General features: G+C 43.7%; 1 protein-coding gene across 5 annotated transcripts in view; it reads left to right on the top strand.

Annotated features, from left to right (window-relative positions):
• The window catches only part of LOC148502836 (cytochrome P450 2C11-like), a 70,834-nt gene that overhangs the window by 18,935 nt on the left and 29,573 nt on the right, over positions 1-22,326 (top strand). For all 5 annotated transcript variants that reach the window (XM_088449302.1, XM_088449298.1, XM_088449299.1 and 2 more), the window contains 2 exons: positions 5,894-6,054; positions 15,961-16,137. In XM_088449302.1, coding sequence (XP_088305428.1) covers positions 5,894-6,054; positions 15,961-16,137 — 338 coding nt within the window. The remainder of the gene's footprint in view (positions 1-5,893; positions 6,055-15,960; positions 16,138-22,326) is intronic.

Raw genomic sequence — 22,326 nt, 5'->3', positions numbered from 1 at the left:
TTCCATCTGTATAACCGATTCAAACAGGACCTAGACCCTGACACAGCACGTTCACACTCTGTCTCAGGCCTGCATAAGCTTCTGGCTGTGCTGCACTTTTGGCTACTGGGAATTTTCAGTCTGTCACTGGTAGAGTTCTCGGTATATCCCAGTCCACATTTTCAAGATACCTCAACCAGGTGCTGGTGACATTTCAACCACAAATTGATTCCTGCATCTGCTTCCCTAGCCACAAGGCACAGTGGCATGCAGTCAGGGTAGCTTTTTAGAACATGGCAGGCATGCCAAATGTCTTGGGCGCTATTGACTGCACACACATTGAGCTGAGACCGCCTAGAGGGCATGCGCACATTTACCTTAATAGGCATCACGCATGTTTTGAGGCCGGACAAATGCCGGAGGGATGGTTGCTGGGTCAGTACCTTTGTCAGTGTTACTTTTCGGGATATGTCTATGTTTTTTGTCAAAATAACCTGTATACTCTTTTTTACTTTCAGGTGATGCTGGGTATGAGTGTTTGAGTTGGCTTCTGACTCCATTGTCACTTCCAGATTCTCCTGAGCATAATTATAATGGTGCACATAAGTCCACTCGATCTGTGATAGAGCGGACATTTGGGCTGATGAAATCTTGTTTCCGATATCTTGATAAATCGGGTGGCCTTTTGTTATATTCTTGTTTAAAAGTATCTGATATTGTGCTCAGCTGCTGTCTTCTGCGTAATTTGTGTTTGCAGCAGCTGCTTCCGGCTGATTATGCTTTACACAGTGAGCAGGCAGGGGACTCGGTTGTATCTGGTGACAATTTGAGCACAGACAGTGGGAGGCAGATCATGCTCGAGCTCATCACACAGCATTTCCAGGGTAAGTTTTTTGTTTTGTTTGTGTGTAGTTACCTACCCCTATTTTATACTTTAAAAGATCATTTCACCTTTGTAATTTGCCATTTAATGTTGTTAGTAGTGGACACATGTTTGAAATTTAAAGTCCAACATGTGAAATGTAAGGTCTTATCCATGTGTGCCACATTAAGGGCTTCATTCAGAGGCTGTCGTACGGTCTACGACCGCACGGCCGCCTCGATGTTTGTCCAGTGCGCATGCGCACGAGGGAGCCGGCTCCTTCGTGCGCATGCGTGAGATCCGCTACGACCGACAGTGCCGGTCGTAGCGGGTCTCTTTCCAAAGGGGGCGAGCTGTCGATGTTGACTGACAGCTTGCCCCGTTTGGACAGCGGGCGGGTGGGTGGCAGGCCAAACGGAGGCGTTCCCATGGGAATGCCTGCCATTTGGGGGAGGCCCCACTGACATTACTAGTGATGTCAGTGGAGAGCTTCTGGCTCTGACAGAGCCTGAAGCTCTTCGGGGCTTACGACAAGTGAGACCCTACCCTAGGGTCTCGTCGTAAGCCCCGATGGTCGCGATGGTCTATGACCATCGTAACCATCACCCTAGAGGTCGTTAGAGCTGTGGGTGTAAACCCACAGCCTAACGACCGAAACAGAGGCGGCCAGTCAGGATGCAAGCGGCCGTCCAGTTTCTGAGCGACCGCTTGCATCCTCCGACCGCCTCTGAATGAGGGCCTAAGTGTGTCAGCATAATTTCTTTTTGCCTTACTTAGTTGTGGAGGACTTCTCCTTGTCAAGCAACCTCATTTGATATATCAGCATTATAATATTCCTCTGCTATGGTGCAATAGTTTGGATAACTACAATTTTTCTGTAGAAGTAATTTTTAGTGTGGTCATTATAAACTAACCTACCACAATATTTTAGACTTGTGATACCCAAATATTTATGTTTAAATTCAAATAAGGAAAAGACAAACTACTTTTTTTTCTTTATTTTAAATTTTTTTTGGCAGATGTATTATCCATTAGTGAAATGTTCACTTACAATCTAATATAGATTAATATTATTGAAGTACTGTTTTTTTTTGTTATTAATGTATTATTAACCATTCTTTGCTTTTCTTCTAATCCTCAGAAATCTGATTGTGGCAATAAGGTAAGTTTTATTTTGTTTTTGTTACACTTTTTTGCCATTTAAAATTAACTGTTCAAACCTAAAACAGTGTGTATTGTTTACTAAGGCAACATGAACAGTCCCCTTTGTGGCTCAAATGTGTTCAGCAATCAACATTGGGTTTAATCAATATAATTTAATTTAAATGTACACATATTTTACATTTGTTTCTTATTCCAAAAAATGAATATTCTTTAAAACATACATGAAAACACTTGCATATTCGTTGACGGTATGTAAAACACACACTGTATACCCACACAACCTTTACTTTCCATAACGTTGGTAAAGTTTTGCAAAAAAACAGTGAAATGGGGTTTCTTTAAAATTTAAAGCATATTCAGTAAGTGATGGCTCCAGAAGTGCTGATGCTTGGGTCAGGTAAGCGCCCTAAGATCTGGGTTCCAAAATGAACCATTGTGGCATTTATGTCATGTAGAGCAGTGTTCTGGTTCTCAATTAGATGCAAGAAAGTTGCATGAAAGTGGTTATTAGCTTCATGATATCTTTCGTGATTTTCCTGCATCAATAAAAATTTATTTTGGAACCTACTATTGCCCTCTCTAATTTGTTCAAGGCAGTTGGCCAAATGTGTGTGTTGTACTGTTTGTCCCGACATGGACCTATTACGCCTGTGTGAATGTTTGTTTAACAGATTAATTACAGATTGAGCTGCTGCTTTTGATACTCTAACATAGCTTGGTAATAGGACATGTCAGGCTGACCAGGAGGAGGAGGAGGAATAGGGGTTGCCTGTTGTTCTGGTGTTGTCTGATGTTCTGTATGCTGGGTTGTCATGGCTGGAGACATCGGTAACATTGTTAGAGTAACGTGATCATCATCTTCTTCTGCAGGTTCCAAATTGCTGAGGTCTCCCTGCACATCCACTGGTGTGTCATGCAAGCCTTCAAAAGATTTTGTGATAAGATTATTTAGGAACACACATATTTGGATAGTAAACATAAGAATTTAAGACATATCTTATAGCATCCAAACATAAATACATGTTTGAAGTAGGGATGTGCAGGCTCGGATAGGTTCGAGTTTGCACGTGGAGTTCGGATTTTTCCCTCCAAAAAAACGGAACTCAGAACGAGGCAAAACGTCATCTTACATGGACGAACATCATCATTCCTGGACTTTTGTCAGACCCGCTCGTGAGCGGCAGTACGCTCGCAAGCCGATCGATGTTCCCCCACTGTGCATGCGCACGACGGAGGGAGCTCCGTCGTGCGCATGCGCGAGACCCGGCGAGCATCGGGCTCTCCTTCACTCCGGGTCTCGCACCAAAGGGGGCGTGCTGTCAATGTTGATTGACAGCATGCCCCCTTTGGTGGGCGTGCCGGGGGCATGCCTGCCAGACGGAGGCGTTCCCATGGGAACGCCTACCGTCTCAAGCCGGCCCCACTGACTAGTGATGTCAGTGGGAGTGATTTTGGCCCTGATAGAGCCAAAATCACTCCAGGGTTTGCGGCAGCGAGACCCTACTGCAGGGTCTCCGTCGCAAGCCCGATGGTCACGATGGTCAAGACCATCGCGACCATCATCATGGACGCTCGCTATAGCTGTGGGTGGTAACCCACAGCTATGCGAGTGTCCATGAGGATGCTCCAAAAAAAGGTAGGAGGGCCCTGATTCAGAGCGAGCGCTCTGGTCAGAGCGTTCAGCTCTGAATCAGGCCCATAGACCAAAAAAAAAACACACACCAAGCACAGAATCTTAACATTAGTCTATAGAGCACACATTCCAATATATGAGTAATACTTGAGCAGGTAGGTGATGAAACTCAAATTTGACACACGTGAGACACCTACTTTAACATTTTGGCCAATCAAAACAAGCACAAGCCAGAGTGGGGTGTGAAGTATCAAATCTAGTGTAGTGTTATTAGAAAATGAACACTGATTTCATGTGTTGTCCTAAGTTAAAAACAAAAATGGCAAAACGGGTCTGAATTGTGCACTTTAAATCAAAAAATAATAGACACGTTCGAGCCGAAAGCACTCTGGGGCTTGCGGCAATGAGACCCTACCACAAGGGTCTCGTCGCAAGCCCGATGGTCAAGATGGTCTTGACCATCTGCCTGCCCACAGCTATGCGAGCGGCCAGGAGGCCGTTCAAAAAAGAAAATAGCCCGGCCCTGATTCAGAGTGAGCGCTCTGTCAGAGCGTTCGGCTCTGAATCAGGACCAGAGCACAGCACCGCCACTTACCCACAGCTCCTGCATCTGTTTAGCATGGTGTCTAGCATGGCACCCTGCAGCCAGAATCTCTGCAGCAGTGTAGCATCCTTAGGACACTTCAGATGGTTACACCCCTCCTTTACAGCCAACCGTCACATCTTGAGGATGCTCCAGGCATTGCTGTAATCACTGGCGATTGTGGGCCTGCCCTCTCAGCATGACATCACGTGGTGGGTGCGTGGCCTGCACAGGGCGCCAGGAGCAGTAATTATAGCACTGCAGAGACAGAGAGGAAATGCACAAGATATGCTCTGCAAATGATAAATATTCAACTCTGCATCAGCTCCAACATATGATAAGTGCTTAATTATAGAACATAGTCAAATTAAATAATTTTACTGTGCTGGCTCAGGTACCGTATAGTAGTTAGTTTAATATGATTATTTTAACATAAAAACAAAGATACTTCTTATTATTGTAATAACCAATGCATACACTGCAGTAAAAGTATATACCAAACAATAAGAATAAAAGTAAAAGACCAAATTAAAAAAATAGTATTACATATGCCCATACAATCAAATATACAACTACTTATTTGGTTTGTCATCTGTGGATTTGGCAGATCCAGCTTTTGGAAGTTAAACCTGTTTTGGCACACTTTGATAGGTGTGGCCAAATGGCCACTGATGTGATTGAAGTGGGAGGTCAATTCCCATGGGAACGCCTCCATCTGGCAGGCACGCCCCCGGCACGCCCTCCAAAGGGGACGTGCTGTCAATCAACATCGACAGCACGCCCCCTTTGGTGCGAGACCCCGAGCGATGGAAAGCCCGTTGATCGCCGGGTCTTGCGCATGCCCACGACGGAGCTCCCTCCGTCGTGCGCATGCGCAGTGGGGAACATCGACCCACTTACGAGCGTACTGCCGCTCGCGAGTGGGTCTGAATGACCCCCTTTATCTCCATTCACTTTATCTCCATCCAAGGCTTAGTAAATAGACCCCCAAATACTTAAAAATGTATTTATGTTTAAGAAATACCTTGGATGATCCTTTTTTGTGTTATAGATTACAAGTAAAAAGGTCAATCAAAACTCAAAGTTCAAATTTGACTTCATTGGTGTAACTTCACCCTGCTGACCAGAATTAGAGCCCAGAATTGGGTAGGGCTTGAAGTATTGAGATTACTGACATCAGTATCTCCCCTTAGCTGCCATAAGTAGTGGACATTAAAACAGGTCCTTGATATCTAGCACCGGAGAATAAGGGGGAGATTTATCAAAGCTCACAGAGACTAAAATGGAGTGAGATAAAGGACCAACCAATCAGCTCCTGTCATTTTTCAAACACAGCCTATGAAATTACAGTTACAGTCTGATTGGTTGTGCTTTACCTCACTCCAATTTATCTCTCTCCAAACTTTGATAAATCTCCCCCTACATTCTCTTTGCCCACATAACCCATTATGAAACCCATTTGGAGGGTTTGTTTTTACATTGACCGTGGTTTGGCCAGACTAATTTTTTTTTTTTTTTTAGCATTGTACCATATTGGCACCAGTCAAACCAATCTTAGATATCAGATGGACAAGCAAATGGTGCTGAATGCTGTGTGCAATTTTTGTAAAATGATATGTACTGCATAAAATACAGATGATGGTAATCACTACTGTATCTTCTCTAATGACAGGCCAGCCACTGGATCCAACATTCTATTTAAGCAAAGCTGTTTCAAATGTCATCTGCTCTGTGGTATTTGGAGACCGGTTTGACTATGAAGACAAAACTTTCCTCCAGCTGCTAAATCTCTTAAATAAACTCATTCAATGGTTTAGCTCTGTTTCAGGACAGGTAAGAAAACAATTCAGTCTTAAGGGTGTATTTACTAAAGATCAATTTTAACCGATTTTGGCTGATTTAAAATAAATTAAAATCGATGAAAATTGATGAACATCGATGTTGTGTTTCTGGGGCTAAATCACACATTTATAGACAATTTTTTTAAGTATTAGTAAATTTTTTTTTTTTTGGGCCACTTTGTGCCTTTTGGTCCAGGATTAAATGTAACCCATTTGTACAATAATTTCACAATCCAATGTCAGATTTTTTGTTTCAATTTATTGCTCAAACAAAAAAAAAAATAATTAAAATATTGGGGACATCTTTTTTGGCCAAAGATATGTTCCAAAATAAAACAAATTGGCCCAACATAACTGTTGACATAAACATACAACAAAAAAATAAAAACATTTCACAAGAAAGGAGAGGGAAGTTTTGACCAGAAAGGAATATGAGCCAAGCACAGAAGGATTGTGGGAAAAGTCACCATTGCTGTCACCGTTTTTTCACCCGTTTGGATGGGGGAGGGAGGGCGCCAGACCGCGTCCGGGATGTCATCGGGCTGGCCTGTCCAGAGGCAGATGTTGTGGCCTCTGGACTAGGCACAGGGCTAGGCACATTTGGAGGATTGGCTGATGTTGTGCCAGAGGTGGAGGATCCTGATGTTCCGGCAGGAAGGGAGGTCGGCTCCACCATGTGCTGGCGAACGAGCTGCTCCAGGGCATTGGCGATGCGGATGTTGGCCCTGGTATTTTCCGCCAGGGCCTGACCAATGGTCACGTTGGCCGCAGCATTTTGCTCCAGGGCCTCAGCCACCCGTAGCAGACTGGCGTCCATCCTCTGCAGAATCTCCATATGGAAATCCGATTTGAAATTGAGTTCTGTGAGGAGGGACACTGCCTGCGAGGAGGATTGCCCTGGACTGGCTTCTGCAGGGTCCTCAGCCGGATGTACTGGTTCCTCCCCTGCCGAGCCAGCAGAAATTTGGCGGCCAAGGCTCCCCTCTGGAGCAGACTCATCCGCCTGTGTCTCTGTTAGGAAAAATTAGAAAAGACTCACATTAGAATCTACATATTGGCCCACTAACATTTCAGAGTTGGTGACATCAAAAGATTTACCTGGGACAACATGAGGAGCCGCAAAGTCTGGCAATCCGTATCCATGTTGGACACGCCAAACACCTCCACAGGCTGCACACACCCCTGTGCCAGCTCTTCTAAATCCGTCAACTCCAATGACACAGGGGTGGGACCCCCACCTGTCCCCCTTGCATGCCTAGCCCTGTCCGCGAGTTTTTGCTTTAGGCGATATTTGAAGTCGCCCCATCTGTGGGAAAAAATGGAAGCCATTATCCTTTGGTTTAAAATGGTGTTTGTTTTTAGGGGGGGCAAGTGTTTACTTACCGCCGTTTGACATCCCGGGCTAGACGGACATAATCACCCACCCTATTGACAGCAACGGCTACCTCTTCCCACATTCTCCCCTTCTGGCTTAGACTCATATTCCTGTCTGCCTGTGGCAGGATGTCCACACACTTCTGTATCAAAACCTCCATCTCCTTTCTTGTGAAATGTGGCTGCCTTTTTTTTTTGGCAGCTTTGGCCGGAATACTCGGCCCAGCAGCCTCTTCCATGTCATCCTCCTCACCTATTTGTGTAAATATTCAGATTTCACAAAATCACAACTTGCCCAATCTTATGTTTCAAATTAATCATTGATACAAAATGCATGAAAGACTTACCGCCTGACTCTTGGGCATTGTTTCCCTGGTCTGTCGCCATGTCTGAGGTCCAAACAAGAAATACACCAGAATTTTAATGTGTTTTCGTGACGTATTTATACATGCGTCCTTATTTTGCGCCCGCATCATTGATTGGGCGTCCCTATGATCCCTCCTTAATTTGTGCAGGAAACGAAACACTATTTATGGCTTGGTGTGTCTCGAGTCGAGGTGGCGTTTTTGGATTGTTGGAGGTTACCTTGGCTGGAGTTTATTGATTGCGTATAAAGGAGTTGGCGGTTGGAGATTCTTTTGTTGGGTAGATTTGCGTTTTTATTTTCCGTTCTCTTTGTTGTTTTATATTTTTTGGACCTCGTTTCTTGATTTGGTAAGTTTTGTGAAGTCTAACTTTTGATCAATTGTTGTTTCATTGTATTTCTTCTTTTTTTTAATTTTTGGAACCTTAATTTCATCTATTTTAGCTTTTGATTATTTTCGGACCAAAAGACCTTTTGATTTGGACTCTTATATATTTGCTCTTGGTAAGTCCATTTTTTATCTTGTCTTTGCGAACTAATTAGTGCATTTTTACTACTTACTCTTGTGACTTGTATTTGCGAACTAATTAGCGCATTTTTACTACTTACTCTTGTGACTTGTATTTGCGAACTAATTAGCGCATTTTTACTACTTTTGTGACTTGTATTTGCAAACTAATTAGCGCATTTTAAAATGCTTATTAATCATTTTAACTTTTTTGAGGTTGCCCTTTCGCTTTTTTCAACCCATTTTGATGTACTGTGTGCAATGTCGTTTTGCTGTTTTGCCAAATGTGTGTTTCGCATATTTTAAGTTTGGTCTAGCACAAAATTTAGAAACAAAAATGCACAGAGTGAAATGTGTCCAATAATTTTTGGGATTAATTTCAGTTTGGACGTATCATGACAATACCCCGGCATGTAAGCAGCAATGGATGGTATCATCAAGCTAAGTTGTTTTAATTTACTTTTGGGGTGGGTCAAAAGCCTTACATTGAAATCTTTGAATTTCAGGTAGATCTGGGGCGGATTGTTCTGGCCATGCTCCCGGAAGCCGACCAACCTCAATCACGTCCCAGGCGTAGGCATCGTAGGCATGCAAGGCCCCAGATATTTCGAACACGTGTCACCCTTTTTGGAATGCCCGATGATGAGGTTTTAAGACGCTACCGTCTACCTCCCAAAATCATCATAGACACTCTCTCATTAATAGAAAGTGATCTTGAGCGGCAAATTGACAGTCCAACAGCAATACCACCACTTACGCAATTTATGGCGGTGTTACATTTCTGTGCCTCAGGATCGTTTCAAACAACGGTGGGAATAGTGGCGGGCATCTCCCAATCCTCCTTTTCCCGGATCCTGAGGGCAGTGATGGAGGCACTTTTCAAGCACCTCCATCATTTTATTCAAATGCCTTTGGATATGGGTGCCCTTAGTGTGGCCAAGGCCAATTTTTACCAAATAGCTGGCTTCCCACACATCATAGGGGTTGTGGATGGTACTCACATACCACTTCAGCCTCCAGCACGGCTGGAGGCCATATTTCAAAACAGGAAACACTATCACTCCCTGAATGTAATGGTGGTATGTGATGCCTCCCTCCAGATCCTGTCCCTGAATGCTAAATTACCCGGAAGTGCACGTGACTCCTTCGTCACCCGGCAATCAGGGATATGGCACAAATTAAACAACCTACAAGCTGGTGATGCGTGGCTTCTGGGTAAGTGGAGACCTTTAGTACATAACAATGTTAAGCTTGATACACAGTGTTCCTGATGTTGTCTATTCTTTTTCACAGGAGACAGTGGATATCCTTGCATGTCCTGGCTGCTCACTCCTTATTTGGCTCCCACACCAGGCCCACAAAGTGCGTATAATTCCGCACTTACAGCCACCAGGCAAGTGGTGGAGCGCTGTATCGGCCTTTTAAAAGGCCGATACCGATGCCTCCACCGCTCTGGTGGCGAGCTCATGTATTTGCCGGATATGGTGTTGAAAATTGTGGTCCTGTGTGGGATATTTCACAACATCGCCATAAGGAGTGGTGTCCCAATGCAGCCAGAGGATGCCTTACCTGAGGATGGCCCCCCCGAGGTTGGTCGGAGGTCAGTATGTGGGGGGGCCATACGCGATGATGTGGTGGCCAGATTTTTTAGGTAAGTTTTACCAAAACAACAGTGTTTATACCTAATGTGTTTGGGTTTGTTTGCGAACATCTAATTTTTTGTTGTTTTTTCCACCATCTTCTGTTTGTTCACATAATCTTTGGCACTCCAACGCTCACTACTTCCTGCTACCCTTACCAAACCTGGATCTGGACATTTTGGGAATATATTCTGGAACCCATATCGCAACGCCATGTTTGTGGAATCATGTTGGCATGGTCCTTCGTCAACCAGTTCTTGATTTGTTGTTTTTGGTTTGTTTTTGTTTGGTATGTGTTGAATTTGAGATTTTCACTGTGTGTTTTTTTTGTGAGTGACCACTTTGATTTATCAGTTATGTTGTGAATAAATGTTTGTAGAGTGAAATGTTCTTCCTTTTTTTGGACGTTACCAGCAAGTGTAACCAGGTTCACACACGTTACATTTGACTAAGGGGTAATCCAGTACTGACGCCAGTTGAGCTAAAATGAAATATGTTTTCAGGTTCCAAACCCACACCAAAAGGAAGCCTGTACAATCATTTGGCTTTGTAAGATTGGCCTAAGCAGCTTGCACACCAACTAGGAACCTGTAAAATGTAGAAATATCTAATTGACACTACACCCAAAAAGGGAAATGACATTGTGACTGTTATGTGTTTCTTGTGGCTGTTTTACATACAAATACAAAACACAATCTTACTTTAAAAAAATGGAAATCCTTGCAGGAACAGTCTACTTATGTCAGGGTAAACAATCTTTGGTTTAGAAAAAACGAATGAGCCAGAACGTATGTTCGAAAAAAACAATTTATTTTGAAAAAGAAAAACAAAAAATAAAACTACTGACGAAGGATGCCAGACAGACGGTCAAGGGCTACGAGCACCCCAATTATATGTTGGCGCATCTGGGCCACACAGTCTTGGACTTCTTGCCGACGCCTCTGTTCCTCTGTGGGTGAGAAAAGTGTGTGGATGAATACAACAATAGGGAAACCACATTAAAATTTCTAAAACACAACGAAATCACTCCAAAAAAAAAAATTCCAAAAAAAAAAAAAATAAACACTGAAATGGGGGCTGCAAAAAATACAAGGCCTATGTACAAATTCCCACAGGTGTGATATGTGTATGTTGAAATCAGCAGGAACAGGTAAAGGCAATCTGCTAAATCACCAAAAGTCTACCCAAAAACCCCGAATAAAGGAACGACACATGATTACATACAAACAGTTTGTGGTTAAAAAAAAGGCTAAAGAAAAACATACCGGTAGACAAAACGGCAGCTCCGGAAGTCCCACCATCCTCCTCGGAGGAGCCTCCATTCCCCAAAGATCGGGGCGGGGTTATTACGGACTCCAGGGAGGGGGTAATTGGAAGAGGGGTGGTTGGAGGAGAGGGGGAAGTGGGACGGAGGGGATGGAGGCCCGACATTTCCGGGAGAGGGTCTTGGAAGGCTGGGGAGGAGTGGGGAATAGGGGAATTATTGGGGGTGGAGTGTTGGCTGGGGGTTGGGGAGAGTGGGCGTGACCGCCGTCTGGCCGGACGGTGACGGCGTAGTCTTTGCTGTCCCCCTAAAAGATGTAAAACAAATTGTGGTTAGTTTCAGCACAAATCGTGGCCAAAAAACATTTTAAAATCACCCCTCACCAACAAAAAACATGCAAATATGAGGAGAATGAATAAATATGAAATAGAGGGAAAACATGGCCATGCAAATATGAGTAGAATGAATAATTATGAAATAGAGGGAAAACCTGGCCATGCAGATATGAGTAGAATGAATAAATAGGACAGACATGAAAACATGCACACGCAGTTTGGGCCACAAAGACAAACATGAAAACCACAATACATAAAACTTACTTTCTGAGATCTGCATGCGAAAGCATGCCAGCAAGCGGGGCGTTCGCCGTTGCAGGTCCAACCACCTGCGCTCCAGCTGGCCGATGTTGCGGCGTGAGCCGAAGGAGCGCAGGCGGGCCCATGCCTCCGCATATGCGTAACGCTTCTGCAGGTTGGTGATGGATGGAGGCTGGCTGGTGATACGCCTATCCATCACCTCCGTTAGCACCAGCAGCTCGCGCCTGGTGAATGCGGAGGCTCTCATGATGGCAATGGTGTTTTTCTTAAAAATCATTTTTGATAAAGTGGCCAAAAAAATTCTGATTGGCTAATGTATTTGAGAAATTAACAGGAGCAATTCTATTGGTTAGTGTATGAGTCATGTGTTCGACAGGGCCAGAAATCTCTGGAGAGTTATGATAGGCTTGATGCAGTGACATGCGTAAGCAAATTTAAATAAAGAAATGAACCCCGGGAAATATGCGGGGATCCAAAGCAATAATACAATTGTTTAATTGTGGGTAACATGTTTTTTGAGCAATAAAAGCGAATGTTTAAGCCGTACGTATTCTGCGGGAAAACACAAACACGGACAAGAGTAAAGTTTCTTGCATTGTGTTGATAAAAAAAAAACAATTAAGCTAATTGATACATTGATTGGCATGATACGATTGATGGAGGTAGGCAGAATAAAGGAGCAGGTAATCGACATCTGACAAGGCCACTTCCGGTTTATACTTGTGCGTGCGTTCCCTTCAAGCCATTTTGGGGATGTACGCTCGCTATTTCGCACGCTCTTTAGTTAGAGGAGGGGTCGTCTGAGTTTGGGGAGGATTTTTAGATGCATTCGAAAATACGAGCGAGCCCTTGAATTTAAATATTTTTGTACGTACGCCTAACGTACGTTCGCCCGCTTGCGAGTGGGTCTGAATCAGGGCCTATGTCCCTTGGTGTGCATTTTACTAACCATTACTCATCAGGGTGACAACTCAAATTGCATGGGATGTGTAGTGGTTTGCAAACTCCTAAACCATATGAAGTTTTCCCAAGCCAAATGTTCCCCTTAAATTCTGTAACTGCCAAGCCTACTCAAAATCAGACCCAGACTTTTTAATGGAGGTAAGTACACATATATACAGTGCATCCGGAAAGTATTTACAACGCGTCACTTTTTCCACATTTTGTTATGTTACAGCCTTATTCCAAAATGGAATAAATTCATTTTTGTCCTCAAAATTCTACACACAATACCCCATAATGACAACGTGTAAAATGTTTTTTTTTAGATTTTTGCAAATGCAATAATAAAAAAACACTAAGAAATCACATGTACATAAGTATTCACAGCTTTTGCCATGAAACTCAAAATTGAACTCAGGTGCATCCTGTTTCCACTGATCATCCTTGAGATGTTCCTACAGCTTAATTGGAGTCCACCTGTGGTAAATTCAGTTGATTGGACATGATTTTGAAAGGCATACACCTGTCTATATAAGGTCCCACACTTGACAGTGCATGTCAGAGCACAAACCAAGCATGAAGTTCAAGGAATTGTCTGTAGACCTCCGTGAGAGGATTGTCTCAAGGCACAAATCTGGGGAAGGGTACTGAAAAATATCTGCAGCTTTGAAGATCCCAATGAGCACAGTGGCCTCCATCATCTGTAAATTGAAGAAGTTCAGAACCACCAGGACTCTTCCTAGAGTTGGCCGGCTGTCTAAACTGAGCGATCGGGAGAGAACGGCCCTAGTCAGGGAGGTGACCAAGAACCCGATGGTCACTCTATTAGAGCTACAGCATTCCTCTGTGGAGAGAGAACCTTCCAGAAGGACAACCATATCTGCAGCAATCCACCAATCAGGCCTGTATGGTAGAGTGGCAAGACGGAGGCCACTCCTTAGTAAAAAGCACATGGCAGCCCACCTGGAGTTTGTCGAAATTCACCTGAAGGACTCTCAGACCATGAGAGACAAAGACTGAACTATTTGGCATGAATGCCAGGTTTTAGGTTTGGAGGAAACCAGGCACCGCTCCTCACCAGGCCAATACCATCCCTACAGTGAAGCATGGTGGTGGCAGCATCATGCTGTGGGGATGTTTTTCAGTGGCAGGAACTGGGAGACTAGTCAAGATAGAGGGAAAGATGAATGCAGCAATGTACAGAGACATCCTGGATGAAAACCTGCTCCAGAGCGCTCTTGACCTCAGACTGGGGCGACGGTTCATCTTTCAGCAGAACAACGACCCTAAGCACACAGCCAAGATATCAAAGGAGTGGCTTCAGGACAACTCTGTGAATGTCCTTGAGTGGCCTAGCCAGAGCCCAGACTTGAATCCGATTGAACATCACTGGAGAGATCTGAAAATGGCTGTGCACCAATGCTTCCCATCCAACCTGATGGAGCTTGAGAGCTGCTGCATAGAGGAAAGAATGAAACTGCTCAAAGATAGGTGTGCCAAGCTTGTGTCATCATATTCAAAAAGACTTGAGGCTGTAATTGCTGCCAAAGTATTGAGCAAAGGTTGTGAATACTTATGTACATGTGATTCACAATAAAAACTTTTTACACGTTGTCATTATGGGGTATTGTGTGTAGAATTTTGAGGACAAAAATGAATTTATTCCATTTTGGAATAAGGCTGTAACATAACAAAATGTGGAAAAAGTGAAGCGTTGTGAATACTTTCCGGATGCACTGTATATACTAGGGTTATTTTCTGTCACAATCCAATTAACCTACTAGTATGTTTTTGGAGTGTGGAAGGAAACCCATGTAAGCAAGATGAGTACATACAAACTCCACACAGGTTGGCTATGAGTGGGATTTGAACTTGTGACCTCAATGCTGTGATGCAGTAATGCTAACCAATGCACCATCTGTGCTTCCCCTAATAATTAAATAAGTCATGCTCCCAGAAGTAACAATTCATTTTTGTCACCATTAAAATAAAATACTGTACCCATAATAAATACTTACTGTATCTAACATCTTCATTCTGTCTTAGTCTGATATACTCCAGTGAGAAGATGGTTATTCATATGAGAAAGTGATGAGTTTTTATGCTGCATGGTAAGCTGCTACTTAATACAGGTTGAGTCTCCCATATCCAAAATGCTTGCGACCAGGAGTATTTTGGATAATGGAATATTCCGTAATTTGGAATATTTGCATATCATTATGAAATATCTTGTGAATGGGAGCCAAATATACATACAGAATGCATTTATGTGTTATATACACCTTATAGACACAGCCTGCAGGTAATTTTATACAATATTTTCAATAATTTTGTGGCTCAAGCAAAGGTTGTGTACAGAAATGAAATTAATTTATGTTTAATATACACCTTATACACATAGCCTGAAGGTAATTTATACAATATTTTTAATATTTTGTGCCTTAGACAAAGTTTGTTGTACATTGAACCATCAAAAATTAAAGGTTTCATTATCTCAGTCATGCCAAAATAAATTCTGTATTTCGGAATATTTTGTATTTTGGAATATTTGGATATGGGATACTCAACCTGTATATGGGATGATTTGAATACCAGAATAGTTATTGGTTTAAAACACAGGTTCTCAAACTCTGGGTCTGATTCAGACCCCCTGGGTCTCGTCGCAAGCCCGATGGTCACAATGGTCTTGACCATCGCGACCATCTTTTTGGCCGCTCGCTATAGCTATGGGTGGTCACCCACAGCTATGCGAGCGGCCAGGAGGCCGCTCTAAAATTAGATAGGACGGACCTGATTCAGAGCGAGCGCTCTGTCAGAGCGTCTGGCTCTGAATCAGGGCCTATGTCCTCATGACCCCAAACATTGCATGTTTTCCAGGTCTCCTCACAGAATCACAAGTGAGATATTCGCTCCACGTTTGGATCTTTTAAAATGTGTCAGTGAGTAATGAATATACTTGTGTACCAGCTGGGTCACATGCAAAACGTGAACTGGGGTTATAAGGACCGAGTTTGAGAACCACATGTTTAAAACATTTGAAGTTTTAAATTAATTAATGTACAGTGAAGTACAGTTTGGCCTTTAGTAAATCATATGGTTTACATTTACATAAATGTTTATTAAATTTACTCATGTTTTTTCTTTTTACATGAGCCAAGTACTGTACATAATGCCCACATGCTTGACGGTATTGCACAAATGTCTTCTCAGATGTACAATATCTTTCCTAAAGTTATTGAAAACATGCCAGGACCTCACAAGGAATATATAAAAGTTGTTGATGACATCAAAGAATTTGTTGCAGAAATGGTGAAAATGCACGTGGAGACGTTGGATCGCAGATCTCCTCGAGACTTTATTGACTGCTTCCTAATTAAAATGGAGCAGGTAAGTTCCAAGTTTGTCAACCCTTGAAAACATTTTTTATAACAACGTTTTGAAAAAAAACTCTGAGAAACAATTTTGCTGACACTATTATGTAATTCTTAAATGTTTAAAGAATTGAAAGCAGTAGTAATAAACAAACCAATACAGGAACTCTAATATGCTGGAACTCATCAGGCTATATTTATGAAACTGCTTCTCGGCGGGTTGCAGCTGTGAATTTAAAGTGGCACTAACATCAAGTCTAAAGCCTGACATGCTTTACAGTTAATGTTAGTGCAGCTTTAAAGTTTCAGCTGAAATTTTGCCCATGAACTAAATCAGACATAAGTATTTTTTTTTTTTACTGGTCTTTTTTCTCTCACTAACAAGTGACTTTTCTAAAGTGCAAGTAAGTTTAGCGATGGTTGGAAGTCAAAGTGAGTTCAATCCGTTTCACAGAGCCATTAGAAAATTGAAAGATTCTTTATCTAGGATATTTTCTTTTAGGCAATGATTTTTACACTCACTTTTTTGCATAAAAACAATCTAAGTTTAAAAATATTTTACAAAAAAAGTAAAAAAAACAATGACATAATTACCAGATCCTTGGATGGGCTCCTCTTCGGGACATGAAACCATTCAAGGGTCTTCAGAAAATAAAAAAGTGAGCGGAAACCCCACAGGCCCGCGCTGTACACAGGTCACTCACAGACACTGTCACTGAAATGACTAGGGAAACACTGATTGGATCCGCTGCATTATCATGCTCCTGCATCCCAACTGAAGCACCGCTCTGCAGGTGATGTCATCATGCCAAGTCGCACAGATGCATTGCACACTGCTCTATGCAGGGTGGATAAACCCACTGTCAGCATGTCACAGTCTGTCATCATTATATTGTTCCTGGCTGATGCCGGTTCACTAAAAATACCCTGCCACTGGTTACCACTGGGTGTTTTGGGACCATGGGTATCTCAGGGCCTTGGGCCTAGTGTCCCCCTAGTCTCCCCCTGTCACCCAGGCCAGGGTACAGACCCATTTATTTTTTTTATTTTAATTTCAACACTTTATCAACTTTGTAATCTAACAAAGCCTGCACATATCCCAGTGATCTGTGCAGTGCTTCTCCCAAACTTACCTGCTTCAGGCAGGTCTATTGGTTGGGTGGGTTTGCCATTGTTTTACAGTCAGTTTTTGGTCAGTTGTAAAACCAACCATTAGTGAATCTGCGGATCCTATTCTGGTCTATCTTTATGTTGATTGTTGGTCTGATGTTCTAAAGTGTTTTAAAATCAAGTTTTTGGTTGGTATGACTTTAGTAAATGTTCGGTTTTCAAAACTGACGGTAAATTGCCCAAAAAATAATACCTGACCTTTAATAAACATAAATACAGTTTTATTGCCAATAAGATGGTTCATGTAGCGGGTGACATTTTATGTGAAATGTGTAAATTAATAAAAAAAATTGGGATTTTTATCTATTATGTGCCTTGGACCTGATTCAGTTCGGGTCGCAACTGCGATTGCGGCTGTGATTACGCACGCAGTCTCACTGCGATGATATGCTAATCCATTGCGATCACTATGTCATTGCAACACAACATAAAGACACCCATCTTACCTTACACACATCCGTAACACTCAGCAAGACAGCGAAACAATCGGTAACATCGAGTACAATCGCAGCCTCATGCACACTTGCAAAAGTTCTGACCTTACTCAGGAATTGCTAACCTCATCACATGCAGTGAAAGCCCAAGCTGCATATGGCATTACAGTGGATAATTTATGCATGCCCCTGCAACGGCATTCAAATGCACTGGCACGCCTGCATTTTCTATACACCCCCCATCACCTCCCCTAAACCATTCTTCCTGTCAATCATCTGCAATGGGTCTGTGTAGTCTTTGCGATCACAGTCCCGATCGCAGTGACTGGTTCGCGCACACGCACTGTGATGCATACGCATGTACAGAACACAACAATCGGCCGATTACGTGCGTAATCGCAGTTGCGATCCTTGCTCAATCAGGCAATTTATTAGAGGAATCTTTGTTATTTCTACTGTACATAGATGTATGCAGAGGGTTGTTACAGTGCTGAACCTAATACAACAATAAATGTCCCACAGCAAAATGTACTATTCTTGGATTCATATTGTACATCACTACACACCTCAACGCCAAAATCACACATACCCTGCACCATGTAACTCACATTAGCCAACAGCACAATGTGTACAGGGGATGTAGTCAGGAAGCCGGCGGTCTGACCGCCAGCTTCCCGACAGTGAAAACCCGGCATGGGACTAATGAAAGGTGTCTAAATATTGACACCTATCATTAGCACCATGCCAAAATCCCGACACACGGCAATACCGAATGTAGTTAAGATGGGCATCGAGAACTGTTATCCATGCGGGAGGGGTTAGGTTCAAGGACTTCCGGGGGGACTTAGGGTTTGGCTCCCCTCCATGAGGGTGAGGCCTAGTCTAAGGGAAGGAGGGGTTAGGGACAGGCACCCCTCGTGGGAGGTTAGGGTAAGGCAGCCCCCTCTCCCGGGAGATATAGGTTTAGGGTGCAGGGAGGGGGGTTCGGGTTAGGCACTCCTGGGGGGAGGTTAGGGTTAGGCACTAGGGGGGAGGTTAGGGTTAGGCACCACTAAGGAATTGTTAGGGTTAGGGGGGGAGAGGGGCAAGGTTAGGTTTAATACTTACCCTAGTCGGGATCTCCATCTGACGGCCTTCCGGCATCAGTATTTCATCCGCCGGGCTTAGGTCAAGCGGTATAACATACCAATTCCCTATACAGACTATCCATAACAATACACGTCACCTAGAATCACCACAAAAGCATGATGTAGCGTCAACACCCACTAAAAAATGTCCTCTACAAAATTATTCCTACTCATGAGTTCACTTACATTCCAATATACCAAAGGCCAGATTCAGACCCACTCGCTAAATGCGTTCACACACTGCCAAAGTATGCAAATCCGCAGTCGCACAGCAATATATGAGGACACCCACTATGTGATGGTGTGCAATCGCGCTGTGTATGCAGGCGCCCACCAGCCTGTCTTAAGACGCCCATTTGTGCACGTCATCTCCAGGAAGTGTATGCAACCATCGGTAATATTGAGTACCATCGGATTTATGCGCAGTACTTGTCATAGATCATAACCTACAGCAAGCACTGCAAGTGCTTTAGTGTAAAAATCAGCCAAAAGACGTGTACTATGATGCTCTATCTTAATAATGCACGCCTCTGAAATGGCGTTAAGACGCTCAGCATGCCTGCGTTCGAACCACAACTCCCACGTTTTCATTGGCCTTCCCTTGTCACAACCTACAAATGTCTCGTCCTGTCACTCAAGCTAGCGAGGCGATCGTACTGACTGGTTTGCGCATGCGCAGAATGCTAACATCGGCATGGCTGCTTGCGAATGCATCCTAGCGAGCGGGTCTGAAACGGGCCCTAAGTGTACTCCACATGTCACTCCCCAGTATGCTAGGCCATCACTCTGGCAATGCGGCAAACCAACATGCCCACTGTATCAAAGCGCCAAATCACAATAGGACTCATAACACCCACCCACCAGTCTTCCCATCAACCAGTCAACACACAACACTGCTCACAAGTCACAAGTCTGACCAACCATCACTACAGCAAAGTGGCAGAACCCACACCCAATTGGACAGAGCAACTACATAGACATCTGCAATAAAGAACACACCCATCCCTGAGTAAGGCCATAATTGACTGAAATGCATTGGGAGACACGTTCCAGAAACCACGCTGACTGCACACATGCTGAACCACTTTATTACTTTATCCCCATCTGCACTAACAGCAGAAGTTGGAGAATTTAGGCCCTGATTCAGAGCTGGACACTCTGACAGAGCGCTCGCTCTGAATCAAGGCTGGGCTATTTTTTTTTTAGAATGGCCTCCTGGCTGCTGGCATAGCTGTGGGTGACCACCCACAGCTATAGCGAGCGGCCAGGAAGATGGTCGCGATGGTAAAGACCATCGTGACCATCGTGCTTGCGACGAGACCCTTGTGGTAGGGTCTCGTTGCCGCAAGCCCCAGAGAGATTTCGGCTCTAACAGAGCCGAAATCTCTCCCACTGACATCACTTGTGATGTCAGTGGGGCTGGCCCCAAACGGAGGCGTTCACATGGGAACGCCTCCGTTTGGGTAGCCACTCCCCCGGCCCGCCCACCAAAGGAAGCGTGCTGTCACCCAACATCGACAGCACGCCCCCTTTGGTACAAGACCCGGAGCGACGGATTGCCCATCGCTATCCGGGTCTCGCGCATGCGCACGATGGAGCCGGCTCCGTCGGGCGCATGCGCCCTGGACCACCATCGACCCGGTTGTGAGCGCACAGAATCAGGCCCTTAGATCATATCAGCCATTCACTCCTGTACCTGCCAGGACCACCGAGTTGTAGTGGGGACACCCATGCTGAAGTATAACAGCAAACTCCGGCATCAGGCCACCGACACGCCATGACCAGCACAGGGACTTGTAACTTCCCATTTATGCTGAGTACACAATGTGTGTACCCAACAATGACAGATGCGATGGCATAAGAAATCAGGTGGGCCATACACACAGCACAATCTGGTGTATGGCTGCTTGATATATCGTTCCACCACCGCACCCAGAGGCATGGTATAGGCCGCTGGATCTTTTTATCTGCCATGCATGCACAGTAGATCAGAAGATGCAAGGAACAACATGCGGGAGCGTGCAATCACCAATACACATTGAGCTATGTGGCCGATATATTGTTCCAATCCGCATTGGAATGATAAATCGTCCAATATATCGCTTAGCGTGTACACACATTAAGAGTACAGGCTGCTACAGATTCCATTAAAACACACAGCTGTCTAACTGTTTGGTTAAGGAGACATACAGTACTGACCATACAGAAAGGGGTCCCCTCAAAGTGCTGACTTTTAACCATGAATACTGTTTCTGAGTTGTCACACTACAAGTATCACAGGGACACATATGAGTACAATGAGACTGTATAATATAACTCATGGTTTTTGATCATAACAGCAGGAGCTGTAACAACAGGTAGCTTGATAATGGTAACTGAAAACAAATGACACTATTCCAATATTATGGGGCCCATTTATCAACAAGTTTTATCATAGGCAACAAGTTTTAAAACTTGTTGCGTATGATAATGGTGTTCCAGCCAATCAGCTCCTAACTGTCATCTGTTTGAAAAATGACAGTTGGAAGCTTATTGGCTTGAGCACTAGTTATCATATGAAACAAGTTTTAAAACTTGTTGCATATGATAAAACTTAACAACAGGTGATGCAGGAAGACAATGGGGTCAATCCTATTCCGTACGATGATCTCGCCAGTACGGGTCATCTCGGCAGTGGCTGTACTTTACGACAGCCCGGATTCACCAAATTTTCCTCGCAGCCCCTAAGGATTCTGGATTTGAACCTCTATACGCTCCTACCTATACCTTCTAAACCTGCCTATAAACCTTTAAAATTGACGCTATTTGCATACGCAGTCATACAGTAAAATAAAGACTTTAGACCTTGAACATGTGTTTCCAAAGCACAAATTATTATTCAAGTAAAGTACAGTCTGTTACACGTTGTGATATAAGTACAATTTAGCGCAAAGAATTAAACAGACCCAAGATATAGTTATACATACTCACGCCCTCTGGACCAGACACCGGCATCAGCAAGAAACCTCCATCAATCAGCAATCAGCAAGAAGACTCCAGGCTGGGGTCACAACACACATTTATACTAGGGGTGTGCACCGGCCACGTTTTGTGTTTTGGTTTTGGATCTGGATCTATCTTCGTGTTTTGGATCTGGATTGGTTTTGCCAAAACCACCCTTCCGTGTTTTGGGTTCTGGGTTTTGTGTTTTGGATCTGTATTTTTTTGAAAAAAAGCATAAAACCAGCTAAAATCACAGAATTTGTAGGTTTTTCTGCTCCTATGCTATTATTAACCTCAATAACCTTAATTTCCACTCATTTCCAGTCTATTCTGAACACCTCACACCTCACAATAGTGTTTTTATGTCCAAAAGGTTGCACCGAGGTAGCTGGATGACTATGCTAAGCGACACGAGTGGGCGGCACAAACACGTGACCCATCTAGGCGTGATACTGCAGTGGCAGACAGGATGGCGGTTTGAAAAACTAGGCC

This window comes from Taudactylus pleione, unplaced genomic scaffold (genome assembly GCF_031769625.1).
Source record: "Taudactylus pleione unplaced genomic scaffold, aTauple2 ptg000481l, whole genome shotgun sequence".
In the NCBI taxonomy this organism is placed as follows: domain Eukaryota; kingdom Metazoa; phylum Chordata; class Amphibia; order Anura; family Myobatrachidae; genus Taudactylus; species Taudactylus pleione.
Note: the sequence above shows the minus strand (reverse complement) of the source record. Positions and strands in the feature narration are given on the sequence as shown.